Below are 17,500 nucleotides of genomic sequence, written 5' to 3' on the forward strand. Positions count from 1 at the left end.
TTGTTGAAACTATGTCTGCCTTTTGATGTGTTTCAATGCACTGTTTGTTGTGTGATCTGCATGGTATACCTGCCAAGTGAAAGAAGTGTGAGAAAATAAAAATCCACTTGAATGATCGACTTTCTCAGAATTCTGTATAATCTTATAAATATTCAAAGAATAGGTCAATGTATTGGCTAGATGGAAGTCTTCAAAACATCTGCGGTTATCATCAGAGCCCTACGAAAAATCTTGGAACTCTCAGGAGAAAAATGTCATGCCTATAAATTGAAAAAAGTTGGCAGGTGTAGCATGGTAACTGAAATTTTGGAGTAAGCCAACCTCAGAATGCCTCTTCCACTGACTGTCGTTCAGGGTTGGTGTCAGGCATCTGAAAGCAATACAAAAGTACTAGTCATCTGTTTTTTGGCAGCAATATAATCACGGCACAGCCTTGACAGTTCTAGGGCTTTCTGACCACACTTTCCTTTGATTTAATTAATAAGCAGAGTCACTACAATCGTGGTCAAAAGTTGTTGGGAAGGTTGCACGCATCAGCTCACTTCACACCTAACTATTGGCTGAAGTATGTGGGAAATACCATGCTCTTGTGGCCCCCCTCCCCCATATTCAATGTTGGAGTTCTTCAGGTAACAAAAGTCACCATTTTTTCCCCCTGGAAAATCCAACATTGAAAAGGGGGAGGGGGGTATCTGTAAAATGAAGTTACCTTCCCAACACTTTTGTCCATGATTGTAGGTGTTCTAATTCAGTTTATAGACCAACTGGCAGCGAAATTCAGTTTGTTACATTCGGATAATGGTTCCTTTTATGTAAATTATACTGAAAAATAATGGTTCCTTTAAACTTCTTCATTATGAATAGTACTGACTGATTTCACCAGTCATTCAATGATGTTAGTTCATCATTTGGAGTACGTTCATTTCCCCTGACTGCTTCCTCACCTAAAGCCAGTTTGCCCAAAATGAAAGTACTGATTCACCCAAACTAAAAAGGTGTTTTCCTAGACCATTTTTGTGGTATACCATGTATAATGCCAGTACATGTATAGTACACAATGAGCCATTAGGAAGTGTAAGTACAGCCTCAGTTTCTCAATGATAGGTGCAAGAATTGTAATCACTTCAAGAAAAGGTCCATCTGTACATGTAGGAACATGAATAAAATTTAAATTTTGTTTGCTCTTAGTTCTGTTACTCAAGGTTGCTGCCTAACGGTCGCCCGGTCGCCTGGGGCGTCTTATTTGCGAGCACGGGCGACCAAATTTCTGAACGAGTAGCCCGAACGGGCGCCCTGATTCATCCTCACTTTCTTGTAAATATGATCCCAGCTGGAATTAATTAATTCTGGGCTCTTGAAAAAATGACTTTGGCTACTAACTTTTAATGTTGGAAGCCCAAAGGGCTCCCCAAAAATTTCCTTAGGCAGCAGCCTTGCTGTTACTTCATACATGTATCAGGCAAACAGACTTTCATTTTGGGTGAATAGTTTATCCTCTGTGCAACAACTTGCTTTCCATCATTTTCAGGTGTGCCTTGTGAGGATCATCATCCAAGGTGTGGTCATTGGGCTGCCAAAGGAGAATGCAAGAAAAATCCAAAATGGATGTTAGAGCACTGCAAAGTAAGCTGTGGAAAATGTGCTCAAGGTATGCAGTCCTACATGTATGTGGCTGATTGTCACTTGAAGAATAGGGTAGCTAGTAAGTCTTCTGCAGCCTACTGCTCAAGCATTCAACCCAGGTCTACTGGGTGTGCCTTGTGTGAGGGGCAATTTGATATTTTTTGAAGTATGTATGCTACATTGTGTATAAAAATTCATACCTACATACATTCAGATGTCAATATTATTATACCGAACTACCAACAGGAAGAGGCCACTTTCATAAGTTGCCATTGATTTATTATTCTTTTGTATGTTAAATTATTATTGTTAGGCCTTCTGGCCTAATTTTGGTTTATAATAACTTACAGTATGACATTCTTTTAAATTTGCCTATCGCAGTAAGGCTAGAAAGACCTAATTTATTTTAAGCCATGTGTGAAAAATTATGTGACAAATTGTAAAATATAGGAAGTCTAAATGCTTGGTTACTATTAGTATTGTATAATGTATTAAAAATACTCAGAATGCCATTTCTAAATGATCAGGTCCTTCTGTGTCATTATTTTCAGACTCAGATTCATGTGACTTGAATACTGTGACTTTTTGTTATCACTGATATGAATTTTAGTCTTAGCAAAATTTATTAAAAATGATTTTTAACTTTCAGCCAATGTCCATGATCTGTATAATCAAGCCAATGTGGAAACTTATGGTAGCTTTTTCTTCCTTGCTGCTATTCCACTATTGGCTATTGTGGGAGCTTTTATCAAAGCTTATTTTGAAGGTCCATCTTGCCCAAGCTCTGCCAAGCTAGAAGGTACATTTATAAATATTGTAAATGCATTTTTTTCATCTTATAGAAAAGGCGGCAAGACTGATCTATTCTGCTATCTTGGATGTGACATTTAGGTTCCTACCTAACATGTATTGTTTCAGCTCCTGACAGCTCTCTTTGTCCTCTTGAAACCCACAATACCTTACCTCAACGGGAGAGGCTAAATTGTGTGGGTGGGTGAGTCGTGGGTAGGTGGGTGGGTGAGTCATGTTTGTTTGAAGATAAAAAAAAGTTACATTAGCTCCCTCAGTGCTCGGTCCAAATTTGTCTTACATGTAGGTCTTAGGTCTTGTCTGTTTCAAGAATTTCCAGTCATTGATTTAAAAAGGGGTTAGGGTTTAGGGTTAGAGTAAGGGACCCACAACCCACCCACCCACATGGATTAGACACTCTCTACCTTAACAGTAAGTCTATTTTCAACAATATGGGGTGGGCAAGTCACATGGTTTAAAATGGATGCAAATTTTTTGTTGTAAGGTACCTGGGGTGTCCACATTCATAAAGACATTTTCATTTTAATCTGAAGAGGGCTCTCAGGGATCCAAAATGATACATAAAAGTTAGCATACCACCCATGATTGCGGATGTGATGACGGGTCACTAAGATGCTTAGATGCATGATGAGCAAGACTGCCACTGGCCAATGTCCAGTGCAGTTTAATGAGTGTTAGATTGCAAGCAGTAATACTTTTTTCCTCAGATCCCATGTGCAGTTCATGCAAATTTTGGTATACCTTGGTTCCAGCACTGTTTTTTTTTTTTTTTTTTTGCTTTGACAAAAATCACTGAAAGGAAACAAACTTTATTAAGTGTCTAGTCTTCAAGAGCTGGAGCATAAATTGGGGACGCTGTAAATTTCCGCTAGTCAAATCAAATGTTGGTTTTTGAGGAGAGGGGAAAACCGGAGTACTGTACCCAGAGAAAAACCTCTCAGAGCAGAGCAGAGCAGAGAACCAATAAACTCAAGCCATACCTTATTCATAAATGGCACCTGTTTCAGTCTTCTTTTGCTCATGTGCAAATTAGCCTACCAAGCCTCATTTTAGAGTAAGATTTTATTTTTCAATTCGCTGTATGGTATCGCGACTTGGTAGGCTGATTTGCACTTGGAGAAAAGAATTATAAATTCATGGCCTTTTATGAATAAAGTCTATATGATGCCAAATCTGGGAACCAAACCCAGGCCACAAAGGTGGGAGACAAGTACAGTACTCTCACCACTATACCAGCCCTGGACCCAACTTGTTTTTGCTTTTGCTTTTGAATTCGTTAAAGGCAGGCCTATCCATTCAGTTGTTAAGATAATTATATTTTGGACACCTGAAACCCACATGTTATGTATTGTACATTAATAAACCTGGTATGTACATTGTAAATGCAAGTTATAACATACAGTGTCATTAGATGGAAAGTTATGTGGTGCAGTCTACAACATAATCTTGAAGTGCCTGTCATCAGGGTCAATGTGGGAATTAGGCATTCTTGTCCCAAGAGTCCGCGATTCTTCCGCTCAGCACCAAGAACAACAACCTCTGGCTGGTTACGGCCTCTGGGACGAGAATTGGAATTGGGTAAAATACCAGGCAGGAGGTGCTCTGATTGGTTGAAAAATGGACAATAAAAAATTATCTTTTTTTTAGTCTGGGCACCGGTGGCTCAGTTGGTTGAGCATCGAGCTGTCATGCGGGAGGTCGTGAGTTCAACTCTGGCCAGTCCAACACTCAGGGTCTTAATTAAAAATAACTGAGCAGAAAGTGCTGCCTTTGTAATTACATCTGCACATGGTTAGACTTTCTAGTCTTCTCGGATAAGGACTGTAAACCGGAGGTCCTGTCTCATAGCCCTTGTTGCAAATTAAACAGTATGGGACATTAAAGAACCCACTCACTATTCGATAAGAGTAGGGGACGTAGGGACATCTTTCACTTCCTAAAATAATAATTGTAAACTGTGGAACAAGCAGTCTGGCTAAAGTCCCCCACAAAGCATTGTAAATTTGTCCTGAAAAGCCCCAAGGGGAGAGACTAATATATTCACTTCATTAGAGTATATGGTTTACCCATCTAGTTTTGGCATGATCCTTGCTTTTATCGTTACTTTTGTTAATATCTTGACCTGGGACTAGATGGTAAACTATAATTATATTAAAAAAAAGTATAGACATAATTATATGAACTAACAAACTCTGGTTTGTTCAAAAAACAGGTAAAACTGTGATTATAACAGGAGGAACCGCAGGCATTGGCAAAGAAACCGCCAGGATCTTGGCATGTCGAAAGGCAAGGGTTATCATTGGGTGTCGAAATGTTACAAAGGGCCTACAAGCTGCAGCTGACATAATCGATAACACTGGAAACAGGAACATTGAAGTGAAAAAACTAGACTTGGCATCTTTCAAGTCAGTACGGGATTTTGCAGAAGAGATTGGAAACGAGGAAGAAAGAGTTGACATCTTGATTAATAATGCAGGCTGTTTTGGCCCACATACATCAACAGTTGATGGCTTTGAAAACACAATTCAAGTAAATTATCTTAGTCATTTCCTGTTAACAAACCTTCTCATGGAGAAATTAAAAGCCTCTGCACCCAGCAGGATAATAAATGTGTCCGCTCGACTGCATGCCTGGGTAAAGTCACAAATCGATGTTGACAAAGTGTTTTGTCAAAGGAAGGAAGATCACCAAGTTTTCAAGGCCTACAGTGTTAGCAAATTGTGTCAAGTTTTCTTCACTAGAGAGCTGAGTGAAAGACTGAAAGGTAATAATATATGTACCGGTAACAGTCAGGTCCTGTAAAGACACCTCACAACTAAAACCATATGGGTTACAAGCAAGACTGCTTGGTAGAAGGAAAAATGGTGAAACCCCTAATAATTATTAACAATTTCCTTGGTATAGAGAATGACAATCTGGCCTCTTATTAGCTAATAACAGAAAAAAAACATAATACTCTTTGCTTGTTCCTCCAAAAATTTTCATAAAATAATGTTGTTTTTATTTTCTTTTGGGACTTACAATGGTCCCAAGAGAAATTAGAAACAATGCTTATGCAAAATTTTGGAGGGATAATAATATTATATTTTATATAGCTACTGATGAAATACCAGGATTTTTCCTTTTACTAAAAAATCATATCTTCACCGTGCACAGTGAACATATCATTTTTATCTTTCACATGTGAGAATATACAGTGTAGGTGTTGTCATGGTAATGAACACGATTAGCCAATAAAACGTGAGCTTCCTCTTCATTGTACGGTACTTTTCTGCTTTAAGACAATCCTACTCTCCCACATTAACATTTTTATTGCAAAATTTTACATTATCGCAATTTTATTTTCACAACTTTCATATCTTGTTTCATGTTACACAACATGCGTGTTTTAGCGGTTGGTGACCACTTTTTCATCATTTTGAAATTGAGTAAAACAAGTTGTTTTAAATCTGGACATTTCATCAATATCTATATCATAAACAGAACATTATATGAGCGCTTGGGGATACAAATTTTATCTTCTTGTTCTGAAAGTATCTCTAAAGTATCTTAGTAAAATTTAAAAGTAATCTAAAAATATTATTACTGCTAACATGAAATATCACAATTTGCCTGAGGTAAGGGCAATAACCCCATATGTAGGTCTTTGTAACTTTTTAAAGGAATTTTTTTCAATTATTGCTTCATAAAACTTTTTCCCAATTTTGGTAGTATTAACTTTGATGTAATATATCAAACACGAGAAGGATTGTTTCATCGGTTATCCAAACACCGAGAAGTGAGTTGAAAAACGAGGCCGAAGGCCGCGTTTTCTAACACATTTCGAGGTGGTTGGATATCTGATGAAACACTCTTTCGAGTGTTTGATATTGCTTCTCAAAGGAATCAGTATTTTAAGAGATATTTGGGATCAAAGTTGGCAAAATTTTATGCTAATTAAGACCACATTTCCAAACTTCCTTCACGGTAGTGATTTCTTTTGTTTTTGGCTTATGAATTATCAATGAGTTTTAGAGAGTATTATCATAGGCGGGCCAAACTCACGTTGTGCATGCAGAGACATGACTTTGAAAGCGTGACATCAGTGACAACGCTGTGCTAATTAAGGGCGCGTTCGATTGACCCTATTCCGGAATAAGAATACGTGGAGTGATTTAAAATGCTATGTGTGGCGTTTTGCAGCAACAAGGACAATAAAGCTATGTTTAAAATAGCATTTTAGCAGATGTTTCACAATATCAATATGAATCTCCGCAAAAACGAAGGATTTCAAACTTCTATTCCATGTATTCCTATTCCGGAATAGTCAATCGAACGCGCCCTAAATCTTTTTAGTTGGTTTCACAACAAAATAGCAAAGAAGCAAAAATAGATCAAATGAATGAAACAAAGTAACCAATACAGGGTTCGTGCCTTGAAAAGCCCTGGGATTTAATTTTGGACATTTTTGCCTCAGTGAAAATTCCATCATGCTCAGTTAAAGAGACATTTCAAAAATTGAGCTCAATATTGGCTTTTAGGGAAATGTTAAAGAATGAAAATGCCCATGCATGCACTTAACTTGCAGGACGTGGTAAGGAATATCAAGGTCGGCTTTTTCAGCAAAGAAAACACTTGAAACACTATGTATCATGGCATAGCAATCTTCTTATAAAGACTCCTTGAAAGCTCAATTTCTGGTTCTTGAAAACTCCTAGCCTGCGAACGCAGACGTATTTCCGGCAGTCGTTTCTCTCCAACGACCGCCGGAAATACGTCTGCGTTCGCAGGCTAGAAAACTCCTTGAATACTTGTGGAATTTTGTTGACAAAATCCAGCACAAACTCTGCAATAGCACCCCTGACCCCATTCTCAGTGTGGCTTTGCCATTCATTCATTTGCCTCTTGCACCAACAATACCACCAGGTACGCAGGTTAAGTAAACAAGTGACACTGGCAGTTATGAACACAATTTTAGCAATTGGGTAGACAAGCCTGAAAATTTCAGGACTTCAAAGGGGTTTGAACCCTTGACCTTGCAGTGCCGATGCGACGCTCCAACCAAGCGAGCTATGAAGCCACTGATGTTGGGTGTTTGTCTTTTGTGGGTTCAAATGTTCCTGTGATGAATGATCAACAAACAAAATGATAAATGATATGAATTGCCTAAAATTGTGTTCATAACTGCAAGGATAATAGCTTCACTTGGTTTCATATCTGCCGTTCATATGTCATTTCAAGGTGACTTAACTTTAGTTCATTCATTCATTCATTCATTTCATATCTTTTCGCTTCTTTGCTTTTTGTCATGAAACTAATTCAAAAAACAAGAAAATTGCTTAGAACAGTGATGTTGCTGACACGAGGCTTTCACAGTCACTTCTCTCGTGAAACACGAGTTTGGGCCATGTGTGGTATTATCAGGCGAACTGGGCCTATTGAAAAAAATTCATTTTGTTTACAGGTTCCGGGGTTACAGTCAATGCTCTCCACCCTGGGGTAGTAAGAACTGAAATCTCACGCAATCTCTGGATAACGCAAATGTGGATTTTACAGCCTTTTCTGTGGGTTTTGAAATATTTCTTTTTCAAGACAGTTAATGGTGGTGCCCAGACCACTGTGTACTGTGCAGTAGCAGAAGAACTGAAGGACGTCTCTGGGGAGTACTTTAGCAACTGTGCAGTATACAAGTGCAGTGAAATGGCTAAAGATGAAAAGGTGTCTGCTGAGTTGTGGAAACGTAGTGAGCAGCTTACTGGACTGAAAAATCGGTTCAATCAAAGAAGTATTACTTGTGGTGACAACTTACAACTATGATGGACATATTCAGATAAATTATGTTATACGTAGGTTGAAGAAACACTACGAAAAGTTTATTCAAGCTTGTCGTGCCTTAAAGTATGAGAATAACAAAGAAAATAAATAATACAAGGTTATTTACACTACATTCAACAGATAGTGTTTTTAAGTTTTGTACCATACTGTAAGATCAAAAGAGTAACAATAATGCAAGAAAAGTTAAAACTGATGGTTCAAAAGCAAATACACGTATGCTTGGAATGCACTCAGAGTTGTTTATGTATCAGTTGTGTGAGCACTCTTCCTGGATTTCAAAGACACATTGCTGGTTTCTAAGCGTTGGTTGACAGATGGAGAATGCAGGCATTCCTCTGGCAGGTTATTTTTCATGAGCATAGCTGTTCCTGTGAAACGTCGCACAGTGTTAACAGTAGAGCGCCGATGTGCCATTGCCGCATTGTCACCTCCTTGTTGGAATGAGGAAAACAAGCTCCTGCAACAACAAAATTAATCCAACTGGAAAATGCATCTTGGAAATTTCAGTTATGCAGGGATATACATGTACAGTACCAGGCTCACTTAAAATACAAAAAATGAACATGATGTCAACAGAAGAAAGATCCTTCTTGCTTTTATAAGCAGTTCATTTATTTTTTAGGCTTTCCCCCTGGTACTGATGTCTGCACAATTCATTGCAGGAGGTAAGAGTACTGTTTTTGACAAATGCCACTTCACAATGGCGCACATCCTAGCTGAAACTCTTATAAACTATAGTTTGTAAGATGTTTATTGGTGCATTGACGCTGAACTGCACATTGCCAATGACTAGTATTTACCAATCTTATTACTGCTAGCTTCCTTTGACACTGGGTTCAAAATTTGACAATTTATTTAACCTCTTGTGGGAAACAAAACAAACTTGAAATTATTGACCAGCTCAGTTGTAGTATAAAGTGTAATAAAATTTAATCGCACAGTTGTGTGTTTGAGTCCTGTTCACCCCTCTTCACAACTGCTGAAGTTGTCGCATTAAATGGACTAATTTTCTCCATTGCAAATCCTTTCATATCCACGGTTCCAATAAGTGAATTCAATGTATATCCTCCATGGTTCAGATATTTATTTAATATACTTGGCAATCGAACAGGAAAAAAATTAGTGGAATTTCCCGTCTTGGCAAAATAATTTCCTCGCTTACTTTAGTTCCTGTAGCCTTTGCTGTTCCTCCTCATCTGCCTGGTGACGGTTTAGTGTCTGTTTAGTGTAATGTGCATAGCTGATGTACAACAGAACAGTGCAACCCATTGTGACCACAAGAATTGACACAACAAGAGGTAAGAAATCCTTGCCTTCGCTCCCAGTGACCACCACTGAAAAGCGAGTGCTCAGCTCGCAAAAACTGCAAGAAAAGATGCACATTGATCGTTTGAACAATTCCCTAAACATATTTCAAAATACTATTGGAGCCTCACAATCTAAGGGCAAGAAAATGAGACGTAAATCAAAAGCGTAATAATTACTTCAATTACCTCAAGTGGGTCCCAACAATCCTTAGGTGGAAGTGAAACCAGCCTGAACCTTTGAAAACCAGCTGAGAGAGCCCAGTAGAGTTAAGAATCTCATATGATTGGCTTCCATCAAAATTTTTTTCATTTACACCAGGAGTGAAACAGCTGCGATAATTCTGAAAAGAAAGCAAAAACAAAAACAAGACTGTGTGAGTGTGCATGATGCATACTAGGCATACAAAGGCTGTTACTGTATTTAGTTTTTATATTGAACCAATTCTGAGTATCTCCCCAAGTGTGGTCCTTGAAACGTTCCATAGTTTGCTTGTATCAGTATGCATTCTTCAAAACTTTTTTTCTGTTTATTTGAAAAAAGTGTTTTATGCTTCCTTGTATTCTATGAAATATTAATTTTGTCCTCAAAACCCTCAAAGTCAGATTTTCAACTTTCCATAGACTGACTTGTTTGTCGATTTATTTATCTTCATTTAGAAACAATGTTAATTTCAAAGTGCATCTCACAAATAAACAGAAGTAGAATAAGTTTACACTTTGACTCCAAGCTTTTTCCTGGTCTTCAGAATGATTGCCCGTCATTTTTTGCCATGTCTGAGCTTCATGTAAGCATCCAACCTGATTAAAAAAAAGATCAATGTTACAGTATCTGTTCTCATACAACTTAAATGTTTTTAACTTGAACATGCAAGTGCATTATGTCAAGGGTACTTTGGTATTATGTTACACAATTTTGCATTTCATGTAAGCTGGATTATTTCTTAGGTTATTATTTTGCTTGCTCTACTTTGCGTCAATCGTATAAAAGTTGAAATGCCACCATTTTCAGCCCATTGACCTTCTTACATATAACTCTCAGTGGCTTTGAGGATAAGGCAATCATCTCCAATAAAAGCAATTACTATTAGTTTGCAGTGTATTCACATTGCACTCCAGCTGCAGTCAATATAATGGTCCATTGCAAAATGGGTTATTTAATTGATATAGTATTCCTACCTCACTAGTGGTGGCACTGTACCCAAACTCGGTTCTTCCTGTTTCTTCCCACACAATGTAATCTTCAAGAACCTCTTGCACAAATTTTCCTCCCTCGTAGCTGTTGATCAGACATCAAAGACTGTTATTAATACTGACAAAGGTCATTTCCAAGTTGACTTTTTACCCTAAGGTTTAAAAGCAAGCTTTTGGTGATGGTAGCGAGAGGGTGCACCTACATTGTGCTCTTTAGATTTAAATATAAATCCTTTTTTCTAGAAAAGGTGGCTGCAGTGAATTCTAAAATTCTCCAATAGCTCTTGCAAGAAGAGGGTGCACCTACCTAGATTAGCTTTTTAGTTATTTTCTAGGGGGTATTGTACCTTACTTACCGGTTTAAGTCCTATTACCTATTTTATGGTTCTATATTTCTTTGGTGCAAATATACTAGTTTTGTTGTTGTTGTTGATGATGATGATTTAGGGAAGCAGGGATGGAAAAGTGGTGTGAGCAATAATTTCTTCCAACCAATGTGGCACAGCTTTGATTCAGTTGTTAAATTATGTGGACTGAGTTTTTGTTAGTTTACTAACACTTCGACACTGTACACTTACAGATCCACAATGAGCTTAAACCTTTCATCCAAGGCTGCACTTAAATGACATGGACTTGGGCCATCTTTAATTTCTGCCTGTAAAAAGACATTTTTTTAAAGATCTGAAATAACATTATATCTTTAGAGCAAGACATCAATATTTGCTGATGTTGTACCTGTGACAGCAGCGATATAGGTCCCTCACCAAGTGGTGCCGAACAGTTCCTTATCACAATACTCTTGGCAAGTGGACAACCAATATTTATGTGCAAAATCTGAAAAAAAGAGAGCTGGTTTGTTGATTGGAAGAAATATTACCAGCAAATCAGGCTCATATAATTGTACAAGCTTTGCAGCAAACCATGAAAGAGGTCTGATATGCACACAAAAGGTGATGTACAGTTTGTCAATACCAAAGGCTTAAATTGAAACAAAGATTGAAAGGACCCTCAAAAGATGGAGAATGGTTTGCTGTTGCCAAAAAGCTTGTGCAAGCTCAAATTCTACATTGTCAGATAATTTGTACCCAGAAATGACCAGTGCATTGTATGACATTGCCAAAAAAAACCCTAGTTGCAACTTTTTACAATTATTTGATACCTGAATGTCATTTTCACATATCAGTTCTCCAACACTTGGTAACAGCTGTACAGAAACTGAAGTGGACTTGTACGGACTATGAAAACCAGAAAATACAAATTAAACATGATAGACTTGAAAATAATGCAACAGTTTGCTAAACATGCCGGACCTTATTACTATAATTCTTTGTAAAGAATTCAAAAGAGGTCCAAGATGTGTTTTATTGGGTTTAAGGCTCGATTATGAATGTTATGTTTTATAGATGTCGTGATAAGCTGTTTTGAAGTGAAGATAACGCCCTAGAAGATTTTATTTTTCCTCTTGGAAGCAAAGCATTTTAACCGGAGTAAATTCTTTCTGATGGACAAATTATTATTTGCTGTAAACCTTTTCCCTCCCAACAGTGACACAAATAGGTTTTTGTCTTTGTCAGATGATCAATGGTGTTGAAAAGAAAAAAATGTGTGCTGAGTAGATTCTATTTAAGTTACCTAACTGACTTCTCACCTTTTCAAAATCGAAGTTCCATTCCTTAATTCATATGAAAAAGTAAATGTCTAAATGAAACCATAAAAGAAAATAAACTTTAAAAATAATTATCAGTAAATAATTTGTTACATTTATGGTCAATTTGACACCATGTGATGTCACAAAAGCCTGTGCAATTACCTTGTTTTGTGTGATTATGCCTTGGTAGTGTTCAGTTCTGTCTTCTGTGCTGATTCTTAGAACATCAGACTGGGAGATTTCCAGCTGCAATAATAATTATTCCAATAATTATTACTAGATCAGATGCTCTACCAATGAGCTATTGTATAGAAGAATCATGGGAGCTAGATGATACAACTAGAATATCCTACAGAATTCGAATTGCTTCCTAGAGGGGTAATTTTGTGAAGTTTATTGCATGTATTTCTTGTCAAAAGTTATGACAACATTAAGGAGAAGTATACAAGAAGGCCATTAACAGTCTTTTGTAAATTGTTGATGAGGCTTTTCAAGGGTTACTACATGTAAACTGGCAGGGTGCACATCAGCAAATACAATTATAATTACCGTAATTTCTGGGCGATTACCCGCACCGGTCATTTTTTGCAATAACAAGAAAAAAATTTCAACAGATTACCCGCACTAGCAGATAACCCAATTGATTGCCAACGATATTTGTTGATATATTTTCAATTTGCATTGGTTTTCATCGAGAGCATTTAAGTTTATTAGGCAATATTAAAGCGGGAAAAAAAGGCAATATACAGTTTTTAGGAACATTTTCATTAATGACTTTTATATTTTTTCCCTGCTTACGGTTTTAAAACTATACCGGAATATTTAAAAATTATCACATTACCCGCACCTTTCTATAACCCGCACCAAGAACTGTTTGAGGAAAAATATAACACATTACCTGTGGGTAATCGCCCGGAGATTACAGTAGTAATTTATTGTCAACAGGTTGAGCAAATTAATGCTATATGAGGATCTGACCTGTAAATGTAGGGAAAAAGGCAGAACTGAAAGAACAAAACTTACTCTAATGTGATTGGGTGTGGATCTTTGATGTATGAGCTCTGCCCAAATTGTCCTCTCATCACCTTTGTCCATGAAATGCAATTCTGGAGTTATATTGGTTGTAAACCTCAAATACTACAAGACAGATGGAAACTCATAAATATCCATTTTCTATTTTAATTGAAACCTTAAAATGATCTACATGTATGGTCACAGGATGTTGCTTACTGGGCATGATGTACGTGGATATACCGCATTCAACACCTCATTTTTCAATGGTAGCTTTCTGTAACGAGCTGCCAAACTAATTAAACAATAAAGAAAACAAATTTGAGAGAATAAACAAACTTACTGGTAGTCTGTTTCAGACAGAAAGGGCTAAAGTACAGCTTTTTAATTTCCTAATGCTAAACAATGACGTTTAGGCCTAAGGTTTGCCAACTTGAAGGTTTTGGGTTGCTTTAGTATACTATTAGGTAAAAAAAAATGACGTATTGAGTGACCTGTACTTTTGCCCTGCCAATTCCAGACTCTCAGATAGTTGGGGGGAGGGTGAAAGCTGAGGACTATATAAAGGGAGATTCATGTTGTCACAGCTCTTGCTATGGCCCTGTCCCCACTTTTTTTCCCCAATTTTTTTCTTTGGGCTTTAAAATTTCTCCCTTCTCTGCCACCTGAGAGCCACTTGAGGGCTAGAAGAAACTAGTTCAGGAAGCTGCAAACAAATCTGTCTAAGAAGTAACAAACAATGATAAAAATGTCCAAGTCATGGATGATGAGAAACGAATGCTGGTCCTATTAATGTTGTGTACTAACAACATTAATTGTACAAATATTAACCCATTCACCCCTAAACCAGCCTAAACTGGCCATACTATATCTAACGCCAGAGCATTTTACTCTGTCTAACTCCAGACGATTTTACTTGTTAATGGAGAACCCCCAGGAATCCATGGGTTAACCAAGTAAACTAGTAACTAAACAAACTCACTGAAGGAAAAGAAAAACTTACAAGGAAACTGTCGGAAAGAAAGCGTAAAAAATAGCAAAGTGATATTAATAAATTGATCAGACAATTTAAAGGGCAATCCAAAATTATATGCAAAACATTCTCTCTGAAAAAGCAAGTACAGTAAGCATGGTCAACATAGAAAGCAGTCATCTATCACTTACCCTTCCACAGAGACCAGCAGCAAAGAGCCAGCAAGCATGTCAAACATTGTTATCCATTCAGAGAAGGGGTCTTCTCCAGTAGAGACCTGCAAACAAAAGTGACAAATATTGCATGGACATCAAGGGGGATCCTGAGTACATCCTGGCTTTCAAATTGTCAAAGGCTGACTTTGGAGCATCTTAATTAAAATCATGTGTAAAATGTACCTCTACAACATATTCCAGGAATGCCCTCCCATAAAACATTCTGTTGCTTGACAAGAGAACCGCAAAATCACCGTTACTGCCTAAAATTTGAAGTGAAATTTCACCAACATTATTGTGTGGGTCTCGACTATTCTTATATGTACATTGTACTTAACTTATACAAGGATGCATATGCCTGACATGAGGTACACAGCAACAAGAAGAAACTAGTGAAGAATTGCATGGTTTATCCCCCACTTTGACCAAGACTTGCGGGATATTGCAACTGCAGCTCTTAGGATTGAATACATGCAAGCATATACGTACAACCTAAAATAAATTATTATGTGGAATCCAAATGCAATAGAGCTGAGTTCTAGATTATACTGGTACAATTTTATCAGAGCGTATGAAGGGTTATGTAACATCTGCCTCCTTTGCCAGTTGAAATCAGTGTCTGCTTCACCTTGATCCATGCTCTGGACCCAAAGAAACCATCTCATCTTCAGGGTGCAGGGCTGGCGCAGTGCTGAGAGCACTCACCTCCCACCAATGTGGCCCTGGTTCAATTCCCAGACATGGCCTGTCATATGTGGGTGAGTTTGTTGGTTCTCTACTCTGCTCCGAGAGGTTTTTCTCTGGGTACTCTGGTTGTCCCCTCTCCTCAAAAACTAACATTCGATTTGCGTTACTTTGTTGATTTCAGTTCACAGTGTCCCCAATTTTTATAATAGTGCTCCAGCACTCTAACACTAGAAGACACTTACATAATGTTATTAATTAGTTCCTTTCCTTATCTCACCTGCTGTTACAGACACTATAGTTTCATTGACATCAAGTATAAAGTCAGTTTGATTATCACGTTTCTTCACCTTGAAATTGCTTCCTATAGTAGTAAGTTTGGTTAAATAGTGAAGTTGTTGACAGACACATCAAAATAATAATGTTGTCAAGAAAACACTTATGCTGTTCATGTGCATGGTTACCTTTAGCCTCCTAAAAGTGACACTCATATATTTTACTCTATGCAATGCCAAAGGGCAATTTCTTTCTTTAAAGAATTTGTTAAATATATCATTTGTAAATTTAGAAGATTGATTAGCATTCTTTAGCCATTTTTTCTCCTTAGAGTGGCATTTAAGGAATTTACTCTATTCCCAGACAATAATATTTATTATTATGTTACTTGTCAATGGGGAACCACCTTGGGGTGAAAGGCTTAACATGTGGCTAGCATGTCAGTTAATTCTCTATCAAAAATTATGGAGGTCCCATTCACTATGAAGATCTTCAGTCATATATACAAGAGACTTGAATGTGGCAATCCTGATTAAGCTGTTATCCCTGTGAATTATCAATAAATTTGCGATACCCTTTTCATTCAGTCTTCCAAATGCAAAGGACTTTTGACTCCAAATCAGTACAAACTGTGTACTTGGAGGATTGAAGAAAAAGGACTCAGTAGGCTCCATACAGCAAGACACTTCATGTTCTTTCCATTCATCTTCCACCAGATTGTACTGTAAAAACAACCCCTAGAGAAGGGGAAAAAAAGAACCAAGCTCAAGAAGACATCAAGGGTGCACTGGAATAAATTTTCATGCCGGAGATAGGTCACCAGTGAGTCAGAACCATGGCCAGACTAACACAATTATTACAACAACAACAACTGACAGCTAGCTAATCAAGAAGAAAAATAATGCTTCCTTGGCAATTTTATGTGCAGATGAGTCTTCTTAGATGAGGACTTAATATATAATAACAGACCATTTTCAGGTGTCACAATTCCCTTTGTATCTCAAGAACGGAGAAGACTTAATTCGTCAAACTTCACAGTTATTTCGCTTTTTGTTACCTTGAAAACATGTTAAAAGGTCAGCTTTCCAAAACAAGCGGTTGGCAATTTCACAAATGGCTTTTCCGGCCTGAAAACATATCGGGACTTTCGAGAAACAGGCCCCAGGTGTCTCACATAAATATGCCCTCGGTTGTTATTCAGCACAAGTGCTCAACTAGGAAAGAATCTTCTTCAATAAATTATTGATCAAGGCTGCTGCCTAACGGGCGCCCGGTCGCCTGGGGCGCCCTGGTTGCGAGCGTGGGCGACCAAAGTTTTGTACAAGGAGCCCGAACGGGCGCCTAACTTTATCACAAAAGCAATTGACCCCAACTTCTTTGTAAATTACATTCCTGTAGCTGTACATAACACAGTGAAAGTTTTGATGTATTTGGCGAGTGTGTCAACACGGCAAACGTGCAAAAATAGCCAAACGATTTCAACATAATGATGTCTTGACGACGTTACGTTGAAGCGAAGCAATTTATTGCATGAAGACTGGGTCCAAGATATGATTTCCAAATATGAGATTGGGATATTATGGGCTGTCAGTTGAACATCGAAATTCGCGTGGTATCAGTGAATCTCAGACTATGGGGCGCCAAATGTAAAAATATTATTTAAGTACTTTCCCCCTATATTTTGCGTTATTTATAAATAACACATTCAACTACCTATGCGATTTATAAATCACAAGGTTACGAACTTCGCGATTTATAAATCGCAAAGTTACCAACTTTGCGATTTATAAATCGCAAGGTTACGAACTTTGCGATTTATAAATCGCCAGATTACAAACTTTGCGATTTATAAATCGCAAGGTTATCAACTTTGTGATTTATAAATCGCACAGTTGGTAACCTTGCGATTTATAAATCACAAAGTTCGTAATCTTGCGATTTTTAAATC

General features: G+C 37.6%; 2 protein-coding genes across 3 annotated transcripts in view; one reads left to right on the forward strand and one right to left on the reverse strand.

Annotated features, from left to right (window-relative positions):
- Positions 1-8,357, forward strand: part of LOC137979088 (retinol dehydrogenase 13-like) — a 13,883-nt gene extending 5,526 nt beyond the window's left edge. For both annotated transcript variants that reach the window (XM_068826262.1, XM_068826261.1), the window contains exons 2-5: positions 1,529-1,648; positions 2,273-2,422; positions 4,646-5,197; positions 7,877-8,357. In XM_068826262.1, the coding sequence (XP_068682363.1) occupies positions 1,606-1,648; positions 2,273-2,422; positions 4,646-5,197; positions 7,877-8,229 (1,098 nt within the window). In that variant the 5' untranslated portion in view covers positions 1,529-1,605 and the 3' untranslated portion in view covers positions 8,230-8,357. The remainder of the gene's footprint in view (positions 1-1,528; positions 1,649-2,272; positions 2,423-4,645; positions 5,198-7,876) is intronic.
- Positions 8,358-8,487: 130 nt separating this feature from the next.
- Positions 8,488-17,500, reverse strand: part of LOC137979087 (cation channel sperm-associated auxiliary subunit epsilon-like) — a 17,996-nt gene continuing 8,983 nt past the window's right edge. The window contains exons 14-29 of the mRNA XM_068826260.1: positions 16,127-16,289; positions 15,557-15,640; positions 14,776-14,855; positions 14,569-14,654; positions 13,624-13,699; positions 13,417-13,530; positions 12,556-12,639; positions 12,394-12,443; positions 11,905-11,980; positions 11,481-11,579; positions 11,324-11,400; positions 10,731-10,830; positions 10,269-10,352; positions 9,741-9,895; positions 9,410-9,610; positions 8,488-8,704 (exon numbers count right to left, since the gene is read on the reverse strand). Coding sequence (XP_068682361.1) covers positions 8,488-8,704; positions 9,410-9,610; positions 9,741-9,895; positions 10,269-10,352; positions 10,731-10,830; positions 11,324-11,400; positions 11,481-11,579; positions 11,905-11,980; positions 12,394-12,443; positions 12,556-12,639; positions 13,417-13,530; positions 13,624-13,699; positions 14,569-14,654; positions 14,776-14,855; positions 15,557-15,640; positions 16,127-16,289 — 1,746 coding nt within the window. The remainder of the gene's footprint in view (positions 8,705-9,409; positions 9,611-9,740; positions 9,896-10,268; positions 10,353-10,730; positions 10,831-11,323; positions 11,401-11,480; positions 11,580-11,904; positions 11,981-12,393; positions 12,444-12,555; positions 12,640-13,416; positions 13,531-13,623; positions 13,700-14,568; positions 14,655-14,775; positions 14,856-15,556; positions 15,641-16,126; positions 16,290-17,500) is intronic.

This window comes from Montipora foliosa, chromosome 12 (genome assembly GCF_036669935.1).
Source record: "Montipora foliosa isolate CH-2021 chromosome 12, ASM3666993v2, whole genome shotgun sequence".
Lineage (NCBI taxonomy): Eukaryota > Metazoa > Cnidaria > Anthozoa > Scleractinia > Acroporidae > Montipora > Montipora foliosa.